The sequence below is a fragment of the Trichosurus vulpecula genome, chromosome 8 (genome assembly GCF_011100635.1).
Source record: "Trichosurus vulpecula isolate mTriVul1 chromosome 8, mTriVul1.pri, whole genome shotgun sequence".
Taxonomy (NCBI): domain Eukaryota; kingdom Metazoa; phylum Chordata; class Mammalia; order Diprotodontia; family Phalangeridae; genus Trichosurus; species Trichosurus vulpecula.
Genome location: NC_050580.1, coordinates 266,501,056 through 266,517,697, shown reverse-complemented (window position 1 = coordinate 266,517,697; position 16,642 = coordinate 266,501,056). Strand labels below are relative to the sequence as shown.

The 16,642-nt window shown below is 36.2% G+C and overlaps 1 protein-coding gene across 1 annotated transcript in view; it reads left to right on the top strand.

Annotated features, from left to right (window-relative positions):
* HEATR5A (HEAT repeat containing 5A) overlaps positions 1-16,642 on the top strand; it is a 182,524-nt gene that overhangs the window by 46,035 nt on the left and 119,847 nt on the right. Inside the window, exons 9-13 of the mRNA XM_036734739.1 lie at positions 57-212; positions 6,159-6,409; positions 8,664-8,775; positions 13,742-13,894; positions 15,409-15,508. Coding sequence (XP_036590634.1) covers positions 57-212; positions 6,159-6,409; positions 8,664-8,775; positions 13,742-13,894; positions 15,409-15,508 — 772 coding nt within the window. The remainder of the gene's footprint in view (positions 1-56; positions 213-6,158; positions 6,410-8,663; positions 8,776-13,741; positions 13,895-15,408; positions 15,509-16,642) is intronic.

Here is a 16,642-nt window from a genome sequence, read left to right as displayed (position 1 = left end):
CATTGTGTGTTGTAGAGAAACTGTGTATCGCATTGCAATATTTGCACTTTTTTCAGATGCTGTAATGACTGAAGGTAATTTGGAAACTCGGCCTGGCTCCACAGATGTCACTGCCAGCCAGCATGTGCTAGTGTGTGCTTTACAAGAACTTGGGAATCTTATATATGGTCTTGGTACAACAGCTGCACCTTTATTACAGGATGCAAGTGCAGGTAGTAATTTGCTCTGAGACCATTTTAAAAATTTTTAATTTTTACAACTATTAAGTGCTTTAAAGATGTTACTTATCTAGTAAAGGAACCTCTTTTATTTGGCTGATTTTAAAGAGATTATACTGTTGTTTTAATGAAGTATGTATAGCCAATGGATATTTTACATTTTAAATTTTAGGCTTTATTTATAGATGCAGGAAGATTTTTCCCTTTTTAATTTAAGAGCTTTTAGCTAGCTCATTTTTCTCAGACTTTATCCAGGTAGTATGGTTTAATGGATAGCAAGCTGTCCGTAAAGTTAAAAAGCCCTCTGTTCAAGTTCTGCCACTGACACCTACTAACTCTGTGACCTTGACAAATGATTTAATTTCTCAGTGCCTCCAGCAACTTTGTTAGACTATATAATTTGCAGAATAGTTTCCCATCTACATTGATAGAGAGAATTTCCTCATCAGGAATTTTCTAAACTTATGAAATAATAGGACTAGTCCAAAGTTTATACAGATGTATTCCCAGAGTCATTCTCTACAATTTCACATACAGCTAAGATATAATGTTCCATAAATCACAACAAATGTAGTTATTTTAAAAATGTTTTACTTATTTTATTTTTTTACATTGCTATTTTTCAATAACTTCCACCTCCTTCCAACCCCAAGACCCTTCCTTGTAAAAAATAAGTAAAGATAGCTAGAAATCACTTATTAAGGATGTACTATGTGAATAGTACCTTGCTAAGTGCCAGAAATAAGAAAAAAAGACAGCCCCTACCCTCAAGGAGTTTACATTCTAATGGGAGAAAAACAATACATAAAAGGGAGCAAAACATATTGGTCTATATCTGAAAATGCATATCTTTTTTAAAAAATTTATTAGTTTTCTTTTTTAAAATTTTAATATTTTATTTGTTTAATATTTTTAGTTTTCAGCATTATTTCCACAAGATTTTGAGTTACAAATTTTCTCCCCATTTCTACCCTCCCCCAACACTCCAAGATGGCATATATTCTGATTGCCCCATTCTCCAGTCAGCCCTCCTTTCTGTCACCCCACTCCCCCCATCCCCTTTTCCCTTACTTTCTTGTAGGGCAAGATAGATTTCTATGCCCCATTGCCCGAATATCTTATTTCCCAGTTGCATGCAAAAACAACTTTTTTTTTTTTGGAGCATCTGCTTTTAAAACTTTTGAGTTCCAAATTCTCTCCCCTCTTCCCTCCCCACCCACCCTCCCTAAGAAGGCAAGCAGTTCGATATAGGCCACATGTGTATCATTATGCAAAACCCTTCTACAATACTCACGTTGTGAAAGACTAACTACATTTTGCTCCCTCCTATCCTGTCCCCATTTATTCAATTTTCTGCCTTGACCCTGTCCCTTTTCAAAATTGTTTGCTTTTGACTACCTCCTCCCACTATGTGCCCTCCCTTTTATCGTCCCCCCCTTTTTTATCCCCTTCCCCCTTCTTTCCTGTGGGGTAAGATACCCAGTTGAGTGTGTGTGGTATTCCCTCCTCAAGTCAAATCCGATGAGAGCAAGATTCACTCATTCCCCCTCACCTGCCCCCTCTTCCCTTCCTACAGAACTGCTTTTTCTTGCCACTTTTATGTGAGATAGTTTCCCTCATTCTATCTCTCCCTTTCTCCCTCTCTCAACATATTCCTCTCTTGTACCTTAATTTGATTTTATTTGTTTAGATATCATCCCTTCATATTCAGCTCACCCTGTGCACTGTCTATATGTATATGTATATTCCCTTCAACTACCCTAATACTGAGGTCTCATGAATTACATATATCATCTTTCCATGCAGGAATGTAAACAAAACAGTTCAACTTTAGTAAGTCCCTTATGATTTCTTTCTTGTTTACCTTTTCATGCTTCTCTTGATTCTTGTGTTTGAAAGTCAAAATTTCTATTCAGCTCTGGTCTTTTCACTGAGAAAGCTTGAAAGTCCTCTATTTTATTAAAAGTCAATATTTTGCCTTGGAGCATTCTACTCAGTTTTGCTTGAAAGGTGATTCTTGGTTTTAATCCTAGCTCCATTGACCTCCAGAATATCCTATTCCAAGCCCTTCAATCCCTTAATGTAGAAGCTGCTAGATCTTGTGTTATCCTGATTGTGTTTCCACAGTACTCAAATTGTTTCTTTCTGGCTGCTTGCAGTATTTTCTCCTTGATCTGGGAGCTCTGGAATTTGGCAACAATATTCCTAGGAGTTTTCTTTTTGGGATCTTTTTCAGGAGGCGATCTGTGGATTCTTTCAATTTCTGTTTTACCCTCTGGGTCTAGAATGTCAGGGCAGTTCTACTTGATAATTTCTTGAAAGATGATATCTAGGCTCTTTTTTTGATCATGGCTTTCAGGTAGTCCAATAATTTTTAAATTCTCTCTCCTGGATCTATTCTCCAGGTCAGTGGTTTTTCCAATGAGATATTTCACATTGTCTTCCATTTTTTCATTCCTTTGGTTCTGTTTTATAATATCTTGATTTCTCATAAAGTCACTAGCTTCCACTTGCTCCAATCTAATTTTTAAGGTAGTATTTTCTTCGGTGGTCTTTTGGACCTCCTTTTCCATTTGGCTAATTCTGCCTTTCAAGGCGTTCTTCTCCTCATTGGCTTTTTAGAGCTCTTTTGCCATTTGAGTTAGCCTATATTTGAAGGTGTTATTTTCTTCAGTATTTTTTTGGGTCTCCTTTAGCAAGTCATTGACTTGTTTTTCATGGTTTTCTTGCATCATTCTCATGTCTCTTCCCAATTTTTCCTCTACTTCTCTAACTTGCTTTTCCAAATCCTTTTTGAGCTCTTCCATGGCCTGAGACCAATTCATATTTTTCTCGGAGGCTTTTGATGTAGGCTCTATGACTTCTTTGGCTTCTTTTGGCTGTATATTTTAGTCTTCTTTGTCACCAGAAAAAGATTCCAAAGTCTGAGTCTGAATCTGAGTTTGTTTTCGCTGCCTGTTCATGTTCCCAGCCAACTACTTGACCCTTGAGCTTTTTGTCGGGGTATGACTGCTTGTAGAGTAGAGAGTACTTTGTCCCAAGCTTGAGGGGTTGTGCTGCTGTTTTTAGAGCTACTCCTACACAGCAAGCTCTGTCACACTGGCACTCCTTCCCCAAGAACCAACAACCAGGATTGTGGCCCAGATCCAGGCAGGGCAAAGCAGGCTTTGTACTCCTGCTCTAATCCACTGCTTAATTCCTCCCACCAGGTGGGCCTGGGGCCAGAAGCAACTGCAGCTGTAGCTCTGGAAGCAGCCTCAGAGCTGCACCACCTCTGCTGCCTCCACGGCGGTGGCCTACCACGAACTCCTTTCACTCTGTCCCCGATGTTTTCCCCACTAAATTTCTCTGTTGTCTTTGGTGTTTGTGGGTTGAGAAGTCTGGTAACTTCCACAGCTCACTGATTCAGGGCACTGCACCTGATCCACTTGGCTCCCAGTCTGGTTGTTCCTCACGCAGCCTGCACTCGGCTGTGCTCTGCTCCACTCCCAGCTCCGTGCGATAGACCCTTCCCAGTGACCATCCAGGCTGTTCTGGGCTGGAGCCCTGCTTCCTTCTGCTATTTTGTGGGTTCTGCAGCTCTAGAATTTGTTCAGAGCCATTTTTATAGGTGTTTGGAGGGACCTAGGGGAGAGCTTAAGCAAGTCCTTACTCTCCAGCCGCCATCTTGGCTCTGCCCCCTATTTTTAGTTCTCAACATTCACTTCCATAAGTTTTAAATTTTCCTCTTCTCCTTCCCCAAGATGGCATGCATTCTGACATGGGCTCTACATGTACATTCCCATTAAACATATTGAAAATGTGTATCTTACAGTAGCTAGATGGCTCAGTGAATAGAGTGCTGGGCCTGGAGTCAGGAAGATCTGAGTTCAAATGCAGCCTCAGAAACTTGGACAAGTCCCTTAAATCTATTTGCCTCAGTTTCCTCAGCTGTAAAACTCTCGAGGTTATTGTGAGAGCAAATGAGACAATGTTTGTAAAGTGCTTAGCACGGTGCCTGGCATATGCTGTGTGTAAATGCTTATTCTTCCTGTTACCCACCAAGAGATCCTGTGAAGTCATGTTTGGTCACTGTGTTGATTAGAATTCTGAATTCTTTCAATATTGAATTATCCTTTATGTTCTTGTAGGCATTAGGTAAGTTGATTTTCTGGTTCCGCTTTACTCTGCTTGAGCTCATTCAAATTTTACCGACTTTCTCAGTGTTCTTCATAATCATAATTTCCTAGAACACAGTACTATCATGGAATTTTCAAGGAATTTTCAAACCAACATGTTTGCTTAGCTTATTAGAAAAATATCATTCAGCATCATTATTTGATACTTATTTGTGTCGTTTGGCTTATAGGCAGCTATCTGAAAATACTTCTGCTTTACAATTGTGTGTGAAATAATTGATTTTAGGTCTTTTATTTCAGAGTTGAACATATATTATTTATGTGGCTAGTGACACAAGACTGATACAGCAGTCATTTTAAAAATTGATATAGATACAATACTCTGTTAGTGATCACAGAAACAATAGGATCTGTTTGAGTGAATCCCATGGAGAAATCAAGCTGACTTCAATTTCTTTTTAGTAGTATTCAGATAAAGCAAACTGATGAAGTAGATCTATATTAAATGGTTAATAAAAAGGTATCCTGAAATGGATGGAAAATTTGGCTAGGAAAGACCTAGAATGCTTCCCCTCCTCCCTCCTCCCTCCTCCCCCAATAGTTACTAACCAGCTTTAGTTCCTAGGACCAAGGGACAGAGCATTGACACAGTTTAAAGAACGTAACTTTTTTGTGAGCTGACCTAGTTTAGACCGATCTTTTATAAAAAGAAACAATGTTTAGAATTACCTCTCTTGGTTTGAACTTTAGATAACTCAACAACTAGTGTATGTTAGAAGAATATAATCTTTATACACATGACTAAATACTTCCCCTATTTTTCTCACGTCTCCAACCACCTTTCAGACATCTTGATCTAGATGTCCAGAAGACATCTTAAACTCAATATGAGCTCATTATCATTCCCCTAAGATTTCCCCCATAGACATGTTCCCTGTTGCCGTAGAGAGCAACATCGTCATTCCGTTCCTCAGGCTCACAACGTAAGAGCCATCCTCTACTCCTCACTGTCTCTCGTACCCCCATATCCAAGGTCTGTCAATTTCACTTGTGTAACATCTCTGGAATAGCCCTCTTCTCTCCTCTGACACTGCCACCACTCCAATGCAGGGCCTCCGTGATCTCTTCTTACCTCAGTTACTGCGGTAGTCTGCCATTGGGTCAGCCTGCCTCAAGTCTCTCTCTACTCCAGTCCGTCCTCCATTCAGCCACCAAAATGATTTTCCTGAAGTGCAGGTTTCATCATGTCACTCCCTACTCAGTAAACTCCAGTGGCTACCTATTTCCTCCAAGATCATCCTTCCTAACCAGTTCCTTCCAACCTTTCCAGTCTGCTTACACCTTAATCCCTGACACATACTTTTTGATATGGTGACACTGGCCACTTGGCTGTTTCACAAACAAGACATTCCATCTCTTGCCTTCGGGCATTTTCTCTGACAGTCCCCTTTGCGTGGAATCCTATCCCTCCTCTGCTCCAACTGCTGACTTCCTCAGTTTTCTTTAAGGCCCAACTAAAATCCCACCTTGTACAGGAAGACTTCCTCAACCCGTTTTAATTCCAGTGCCTTCCCTCTGTTAATCATTTCCTATTTATCCAATATGTAGCTTGTTTTGAATATATTTGTTTGCATATTGCATTCCTCATTTGATTTTAAGTTCCTTGAGGGCAGGAACTGTCTTTTGCCTCTTTTTGTGTACTGAGTGCTCAGCACAGTGTCTAGCACATAGTAGACATTAAATAAATGTTTATTGATCAGTCGATTACTAAATCAGCCTTCTCTCTATAAAAATTCATTATTTGTTTATTCTTTTATTCCAGGGATTCTTGACAATGTCATTTCAGTTATTATTCATCCTAGCATTTCAGTTCAATTAGCAGCAGCTTGGTGTTTACACTGCATCGCTGTAGCATCGCCTTCCTACCTAACTCCACTTTTGGACCGTTGCCTTGAACGACTTACTGTGCTCAAATCTTCACCTGAAGCTGTGACTGGCTTCGGTTTTGCTGTGGCCGCTCTGCTAGGAGCAGTAAAGCATTGTCCTTTAGGAATTCCACATGGAAGAGGAAAGGTAATGATTACATAGTGTATAATTTTCCATATGCAGTGATGCTGTTTCAAGAGCTCGTGGGCCTAGATGACCTCTTCTGCCTCTAAATCTTTGGTTTTATAATCCATGTTCTTGGAAGCTGAAACAGCCTAATTACACAGCTAAATGTGAGTAGCTGTCTGAGAAAGATGAGGAAAAATTCTTAAAGCTAAATGTTAAAATCGTAACTATAAATATGGTTACTTTAAAAGAAATATGTTGTACTATTGGTTCCAAATTCAAAGAATTTCATCCTCCAGATTTTTGAGTAATAGTCTCTTCATCCCATGGCAAAGTTGTGCTTTGAATACTTCGTTTTGTTAGGTACACTTCCAAGAAAATTTACTTAAAATTCCATTCACCTAAAAGTGATTCTCAGGAAATGCAGTTCTTGTGAATTACACCCTTTCTCAAACTGATAAATGCCATTATTAACACAGTACATATTTAGTAGATAGATGCTTTAATAAGTGACTTTTTAAAAATGCGCCAGCATTTTACCTTAAAGAATTGAAGGAAAAGAAATAGGGTTCATAAGCATCAGAGAAGAATTTTTAGAAAAACTTTGTCAGAGCTGGTGAATTACAGCTGGAAGAAACTGCTATTTAGAGATGAAAGCCCTTATTATTCAGACCTCCATGCCTCTTATTTAACATTGCCGAGTCACCACTCCCCTTCCTTTCCCTCCAGTGCTCGTACAGCATTATTGAGTAAGAATGGGGAGTAACTTTATCATTTTATTCTTTAGTAAAGCAATATCAAGCAAAGAACTTTGCCAAGGACCAAATTTTCCTTTTCAATATCTGGTTAAGATTATTTCTACAGAAGTCATTAACCCAGGCAACATTATATTTTCTATTGGTTCCATGGGAGAGCAATCCACATGACCTGGTGTAAGCAAGCTAGATTGAATTAATTCTAGCTATTGCCATTTTTAGTAATATCAGGCAGAATTGAAATATAATTTTCCGTTGTTAAACCTGCCACCTGGGATTCATTTAACAAACCTAAATTATTTCTTGGTTTGGTTTTTGGTTTGTTTTTTTTGCTTAAGAAATAACCTCATGAATTTGTGTTTCCAGTTTAGCTTTAAGTGACTTTTAAAAACAAACAAGTTATCTGAGGCTAATTTTTGTTTACTGGTTGGGTCCTTCTTCCTCCCCAACAAATGCAGTGGCAAAACTGAAGGAATTTACTAACCTGAATATAAAATTCTTCCCTTGCAGTTTTTCCCACTGTTTCGATATGATTAGGGATAGAATATTATATATGAAATGACTAAAAGTATGAGACTTCTCTCTATGAAATACTTGTGCCAGTTGTTCTCATTATTTTAGTCGCACCTCTGGAAATAGCCTATCAATGTGTTCATTAGTACTTCTCTAATTTACTGAAGAAAATGAAATATGGAACTTCTAAGTGGAGGCTTCTCTCCCGTCCTCATGCCTTTACCTTAGATCTGCAGACTACTGCAGTGTTAACTGAGATCAGAGTGTGGTTTTTGGTTTGATTACACTGATTATGTGCAGAGTCTAAAATAAAATTCGATACTTTTAATTTTTTTAAAAATATTTTTTTTCCGGGTTGGTTTTTGGTTGTTCTGGTTTCCTAGAAAATTTAAATTAATTTATAGCTAACATCCTTTTTCTATCTAAGATATCAAATGTGTTCCCAAAAAAGCAAGTCTTGGAGGAATATTCTGTGTACTTGAGGATTATGTGCCCTATGCCACCCAAGTCTGTCAGCTGTTGTCTAAGAGGGCTTAATTATTGTAAATAGCAAAGGATCTCATCCTGGCACAATTTTAACTAAGAGTTATTCAGAAAGTCTTTCCAAGTTACTAATATTTTACACAAATTACATTAATTTTGTGGTAGTACAGTATTTTGTTAGGCATGTGTAACAGCAGTGATGGTTCGTGATTTGGTATGCTTGATACTCAGTTAAGTGCCTGCTTTCATTTGATTTTTAACTGTAAAAATTCCTTCTGCTAGAGAAATTTAACTTGTTTAATTTTATGGGAAGGATGTTTCAGGAAGGAGATCAGAACATCACTAATGAAACAGTCTTTTGATATGGTTATGATTATGCTGATAGACTTCAAGAAGCATGGCTTTCTAGCAAAACTCCTGTGAATTATATATATTTAATATTTTCAAATGTTATTTTAAAAAGTAATATTCTTTGTTCAGCTTATGTACTTTTTTGGGTCTTTTTTCATTCTAATTATAAATAGATAATTGTGATGTTAGCAGAGGATTTGTTATGTTCTGCTGCACAGAATAGTCGCCTTTCAGTTCAACGAACACAAGCTGGATGGTTGCTGATAGCTGCCTTAATGACATTAGGTAATTGGTGAAATTTTATATATTTCTGAGTGCATCATTATGTTATGGGAATGTAAAGAATTCTGCATTTGTGTGATAATGTGATAGAACAAATTTAATTGTGAACTTATAAGAAAAACAGTATATCTTCAGAATATTTATAATAAAATATAATTTATTTTTGAGGGGGAAAGACAGGGCAATTAGGGTTAAGTGACTTGCCCAAAGTCACACAGCTAGTGAGTGTGTCATGTGTCAAGTGTCTGAGTCCCGATTTGAACTCAGGTCCTCCTAACTCCAGGGTTGGTGCTCTACTCACTGCGTCACCTAGCTGCCCCAATAAAATATAATTTAACAAAATAACAGTAACCTACCTATTACTCTCTCTTTGTTCCCTTTTAAATCTTTATCAGTTCAAATCTTTGTTCTTTTATGCTTTTCATTTAAAATTATATGTCTATAAATTGGAGCAAATGTGTATTTAGTTCAAGTTCTGCTTTCTTTGAATTATTTTGTCTTTCTGTTTTTTTGTATTTCTTATGCTTGTCATTTTAAATTGTGTTCTTCTAAAACCTTATTCTAGGGCCTTACTTTAATGTGGAAGTGAACCTGCGTTTTCAAAGAGCATGCCCCTAGAAATTCTGTCTCTGGCAGCTGCCACCCAGCAAGAAAGGTTCCTAGCAAGATGCCAATGATGAACTAATTTAAATGTGTTTTATCTAAGAAGGAGAGAAAGGTCATTACCAGAAGTATAGCCTCCAGGTGAATGGATAGGGGTGCATTCTGCAGAGGTGGAGGGACTATTCATGTTACTGAAATCATAGATCTTTGAACTGTTGAAATTAATGGTGCTATAGTATTTGCATTATGTTGATAAACCACAATTGAAGTGATTTTTTAAAACAAATACCAAAAGCCAAGCAGGCAAATGAGGGCTGTTCTTTTAGTTAATTTAGGAGGCTTCTTTTATTCCAAAGATGCTTCCTTGGCACAAAATGTTTTTAGAACACAGTCAGAATGTCTTCAGAGTCAGATTATAAGCCATACGAGAAAATATCACATTATTTTGTGGTCTAGGGTCCTTTTTTCCTTTTCCTTTCCTTTTTATGGCCAGAAATTTTTTCACTATTTTATCCACTTTGATCACCATCCTTTTCAGTAGATTTCACTTTAAACACCTTTTGACTGTTTTTTAAAAAAAAAAACCCACAGATTTGCCCTCAAAGAATTATGATTTTATACAGTTTGAAATACTTGAAAGAATTTCAAATATTTATTCATTTTACTCATGGTTATGCTGTGTATGTTGCCCTGCAAATATCTTCAAAATTATATTTTGTTGCTTTATCATAGTTTTATTTTACTGTAAATTCCTACTTCAGAGCATAGAAAACTTGTTGCTCATATGTAATGAACTAAATTTGTAAAGTATCATGACTTTTTGCTATCTATTATGTGGGTTAATTTTAAAAGAAGCTTAAGTCTAAACAATTAATTGGTGAATGACAATATAATGCTTAGTGTTTTTCAGATATGAGAAATAATTAATTTTATAAAAGCTTATTAAAACAGTACTTTAATTGCTGATTATGTAGAAAGTAAATCACACTAGGTAGTGCTGACCCTGGCTGCAGAATACTATACTATCCTGAATGTGGTTACACAAAAAGATTTGCGTTTCATACTTATAGCAATGTTTTTAAAAGACAAGAACTTTTGATTCTTTTTCCTGAAGTCTCTTTATTACTATAGTCTTTTAATTTTTAGCTTATGTACGTCAGTCTAAAATTCTTTAGCACACTCAACTTCTTTCTCTCTTTTACTATTTTCAGATACTTCTTTGAATTTGGGCAGATTATTTTAGCTCTAACCTTAGAGTTTGAAACCACATTTCTTAAGCCCTTTTCAATTCTAAACTGCAGAATTTATCCTGCCCTTATCTGACTCTCTGTCCCTTCACTGAAGTGCTACTTACTGATGGTGTGGAAATGACCCTGGCTTATTGAAGCCTATTAGCAATTTTTTCCAGGCTAGAGAGGCTTTGAATGTTGTCCTGGAAGACCAGCCTCTCTGTGTCCAGAGAAACATCAATCACCAGAAGGCTGGTTACCAAGTGATGATAGAAACTCAGGAAACCGCCTGCTAAGAAGTTGGGGAGTTGTGATCTACATTGATGAAGGAAATGCCAATGCTGATGTAATCATGGATGTTTTAAATTATTAAAGTAGTTAAAGAAGGGTATTGTCCTAACCAGGTGTTACATTTGGCCTCATTTTTCCTTTATGCATTAGATCATGAACCACTTCAAGGGCCACTCATTATGTTTTTGCCTTTGTATTCCAAGGGCCTAGCAGTATCTTGCACACAATGGGTACACAATAAGTTTTGAATTGAATTGAATAGTTGAAAAATGGGAAAAAAGTTTTATTATTTTCCTTGATTTTTAGATAAAGCCATATAGCCCTTCATTTACCACATTCTACCACTAGATGGTACTCATAGGCCTACACGGCAAAAGTACGAATGAGTTTTCAAATAATCTCACATTTGTCAGGGACTGCAGAGTCATTTATTCTAACCTGTCACCTGAACAAAAATCCCTTCTACATCATACCTAGCAAGTGGTAATTTAGCCTTTGCTTAAAAACCGCTAGTGTAAAAGACCTTGCAAACTGTGTAAATATCTGTCGTTATTACCACTCCTATCTTCTCCCAAACCCATTCCATTTGTGAATAGTTTCAATAGAAATTTTTTCCTTACCTAAAGCTTAAATCATCTTTACTGTAATTCCTACCCATTTCTCCTAAATCAACCTTTCCAGCCATTTAGAACAAATATAAGCACTCATTCATATGAGGACCCTTTGAAGACAGCTATCCTATCCTCCCATTGTCTTCCCTTTGCCCAAGTTAACATACCTACTTTATTTAGCTGATCTTCATATGTAATGGTCTTGAGGGCCTAGACTATCCTGGTTTCCCTCTTCCAGATGGTCTCTACTTTATCAATATCCTTTCTGAAATGTAACACTAAGAATTGCATATAGTGCTACAGATATGGTCTCACCGCTGCAAGATATAGCAAAACTGTCACCTCCCTGGGTTTAGAGAGTGCTCTTCATCTATACAACCTAAGATTATATTACTTTTTTTTTAATTCAGTGTTACATTCTACTATATCAGAATATTGAGAAACAGGCAAGTCATTATATCCAGAATGTTTAACTTAAAAGAAGAGAAGATATAGGGAGAATATGATGAGGAAGAAGAGATTCTCTTTATTATAATTTAAGTCAGTCCTTGATTTTACATTTAAAATGCTCAACTTCCTTTTGGATAAGTACTGTACTTCCCCTAATTGCTTGGTAGCCCATAGCTTCTAGCTGGGTCTGTGACTTTTTAAAAAAAATTTTTTTACTCTCGTTGACTGCTTATTGCTGTACAGTGTTTAAACAACCTTTCAATAGTCATAGATTCTGCACCATTCATATCTTTTTCGCTAAAATCTTTGTCCATCAGATTTACTGTATGTCTAGGTTTGGAATAGACAAAGTTGTTAACATAGGCGTTACTGTCCCCAGTGTTAACTGTTAAAATGTACATCCACTCAAGTGTTTACAATGAAATTTAGTGTTTTTAAAAGGTAAAGAAATGTTTATATTAAGAACTGCATGAGAAGAAGTAGGATTTAGTAGTAGTAATAATAATGGTATTTATGTCTCATCTTAAAACTTTCAAAACCCCTCACAGTAACCCTGGGAAGTAGCTGTTATTTTTATCTCCATTTTACAGATAAGAAAACGGAGGCAGACAGGGTTAAGTGACTTTCCCAGGGTCACACAGCTAGTAAGGACCTGAGGCTGGATTTGAACTCATTTTTTTTTGGACTCTTAAGTTTAGGACTCTATGCCCTGCGTCATCTTGTTACCTCTCCATTTTTAAATTTTTTATTTAATTTTTTCTTTCACATGTTAAGTTCTGAACTCTCTACTTATCTTCCTCCCCAACCTGCACTAGGGAAGGCCACCATTTGCCGCAGCTGTGTGTGTGGGTGTGTAAAACTATAGTGTGCATACTTCAGTTTAACAGTTCTTTCTCTGGAGTATCTTCCTCCATAGGTCCTTTGTAGTTGATTTGAGTATTTATAATACTCAGAATAACTTAATTGTTCACAGTTATTCTTCAAACAGTGTTCTCTTGGTTCTCCCCATTTCCTTCTTTGATATTGCATTCAAGTTTTTCCGTGGTTTTTCTAGAATCAGCCAGGTCATCATTTCTTACAACACAGTAGTATTCCTTCACAGTCAGATACCACAACTTGTTTAGCCATTTCCCAGTTGATGGGCATCCCTTCAGCTTCCAGCTCTTTGCCACCACAAAGAGAGCTGCTGTAAACATTTTAGATCACGTAGGTTCTTTTCCTTTTTCCCTGATCTCCTTGGGAAACAGACCTAATAGAGGGATTGCTGGGTCAGTTTTATAACTCTTTGGGCATAATTCCAGATTGTTCTCCAGAATGGCTGGGTCACTTCACGGTTCTGCCAACATTGTCTTCATGTCCCAGTTTTTCCACATCGTCTCCAACGTTTGTCATTTTAGCCAATCTGATGAGGTGATATCTCAAAGTTGTTTTAATTTGCATTTTTCTAATCAGTAATGATTTCGAACATTTTTTCATATGACTACATACAGCTTTGATTTCTTCATTGAAAAACTGCCTGTTTCTGTCCTTTGACCATTTATCAATTGGGAAAAGACTCATTCTTATAAATTTAATAAAGTTTTGTATATATTTGAGATATGAGACCTTATCTGAGAAACTATAAATTTTTTTCCCAATTTTTTGCTTTCCTTCTAATCTTGGCTGTATTCTACTTAATTTTTAAGTAACTTGACTTTTACATGGATGTACTTATTTAAAAAGTGGCTTAGAATATAACAGTTTCGTGTTTCACTCACTGCAAATGACAATTCTAAAATACTACAGGCTCAGCATTTATCCATCACCATCTTCCCCGGGTGCTAAGACTGTGGAAGTGTGTCTTTCCACTATCTCCTAAGGATCTAGAAACAGAGAGAAGTCGAGGAGACTCATTCACGTGGCAGGTGACCTTGGAAGGTCGTGCAGGTGCCCTCTGTGGTGAGTTGAGTTAAGCATTCTTCTTCCCTTCCTGCTTAGGGAGCACAGTTATCACCTGGTGATTTTCTTAGAATAGAGAATTGATTTGGTGGTCTAAATCAGAGGTTCTTAATCTGCAATCCACAGAGATATTAGGGGGTCCATGAATATCTCACATTTTTATTTCAATATCATTGCATTCCTTTGTAACAATATTATTGTGTTTTCTTTTATAATTTAAAAGCATTATTCTGAAAAGGGCGTGTGTAGGTAAACAGGGTCCATGACACAAAAATAAGAATCCCTATTCTAGATGTTAAATTGAAGTGCATTATATTAAACCAATTACATGTTTTTAAGCCTCAGGGTCATGTATGTCTTATTAAATATAATCAAGTTAGGAGGGAGTAAGGTTTGTTCTGCTTGGATGCAAAACCAAAAATACTTTCAATAAGTAATGGTGACATAATCTCTTACTCTTTTCTTAAAAGGATGCTCTTTTAAGGGAAACTAAAGTAATTAATGAGTACTTTAAAATAGAGTATAAAGGGATTACAGTCTCTGCTGGTGAGAAGTGCAGCCACACTGGTCAAATATCGAATCCTTGAAGTATTGAATTTACATATGTGATTTTATTCACACTATATAGAAAAAAGCTCCTCATATATTGATTTATTATTGCTGCTTCAAGTAGGAACTTACGAAGCCTTAATCAAGTTGTTCGTTCAATATTCTTAGCAGAATATAATATACTATTTTTTGTTGTTGTTGTAATAAGGCAGAAACTAAGTCAAAGATATGATTTATCAGCGGCCACAGGAAGGAACCATTGAGATAAAATGAAAATTGGGGAATTCTTTTATAACAGACTTTATGTTAGTCTTCTCATTTTAAATCTAAATACTTTAGAAAATTTTGTTACTCTTACTGTCACTTTACCTTATCAAAGTTATCAGTAACTCTAAAAAGTATGACAAGAATTTATCATTAGTAATTTGAATTGAGAGCTTAGTGCTAGGATTAGGGTAAAAAAAATAGAAAAGACAATAGTTCATGATCATACAGACGTTTACATTCAGTTGTTAAGAAATTTTTTTCATCGTGTAGTTTACTTTACATCTGAAGAGATGCGCTTCTGTCAGGAAAATAAAAATGCCTTAGGAACACACATCTGCATTGAACTATTTTCTTTTCCTTTTTTAGTTTTACTTTTAGGAAAAAACTTTCTCTTAGTTATAGCAAATTTAAAATCTCTATGACTTCTTCAAAAAAATTAGTTCTAGTTATCCCTCTTAAAGTATGCTGAAAGGTTTGTGACAGTGATCTTTTTAAAATAACCTTAAATGAATTTTTTTTTTTAAAGTGAAGGGAAAAGAAAAAAAATGGAGGGGGAGTGGGGTATAAAAATCAGGTCCAAATTCCGGCAGCCTTGGCTCTATTTTATTTTATCTTAGCCTTGCTTGAAATGTGCCATAATTAAGTGTGATTTTCACAGTTGATTAGCCTGTACTAACCTACAGTCACTTCTTCTCCAGCTATCAAGAGCTTCGTTTCCCACTGTGAGGATCTTCTTACTGATGACATCATTCAGCGACTTCTTCCTCCCCTTCCTTGTGCTGTTGATTTACTAACTCAGTAAGTACCAAATGTTGTGTAAAATACCTAGCACTCTGAGCAGATTTTAATTTTTGAAGCATAATAGTAAGCCTTGTTTTTTCTTTCTCTTTCATAAACCAAATATTTAGTCTGAGTTTGATTTTAATATAATATCATCAGTGAGAGATCTTAAATATTATAGAGAAGTGATATTACAGGTGAGGAATTGAGTAAACATTATTTTAAATGTGGTTAGGTTGAACAAAGAAACGAAGCAAGAAGCTTTTGTCGTGTTAGGCTTGTTTTGTTTAAGCCTGTTTTGTTTTTGTTTAATTACCATTTGTCTCTGGTTACTAAAATTTGGTCCTTACTAAGAATAATGCTAATTCTTTTTTGTATGTTTGTTTCTGTTTTTCTCAATTTCATTCACATGAACATAATCTAAAAATCAAATTAGCATAAAAATTATAGTCATAGTTGATATTTAAACTTTAGGCACCTCTGTTTTTTAGAAATAGTCAAACAGAATGAAATTAGCACAATGTCTGACAAATAGTAGGTGCCTAATAATTGTTTCTTGAATTGAACTGAAATATAGTTCTGGTCAGAGAATATTTTCACATTTTTTTCTCCTCTGAATTAATAATTTTAGGAAAAATGCATGGGTTCAATTACCAGTGCCACCTGGGTTCAGTAAATATTTTAACTTTAAGAACAAAGGGTTTAGCAAGGTCCTAATATTGAAAATATTTAACCCATTTGCAAGATTTACTAATTTAAATATATTGGACTTCAAAGATCACAACAAAAAATTAAGAACAACAGAGGCAACAATTTATTTAGTAACTTTAATGTATAGAAATTTGCCTTAATTCGATATTATGGCCAAGTGAAAATTGTACAGTGTACTTTGAAAAATCCATGATTTCATCTGTACGGATGTCACATCCATCAACAGATTGTTTCCTTTTGTTTCTGGAGATACTGTGATCTAGTAATTCATCACCACTTGGCTAACTTGTGAACCTCATAGCACTTAGGTTGGCTCTTTGATGACAAACACATTTTATTTGTCTTGCCTTATGTGAAGTGTTTCCAGAGTGATGAAACCTCCCAGAACTTACACTCCAGTGGTGTAACCTTTGAGAACCTAGTATCATCCCCATACCGCTA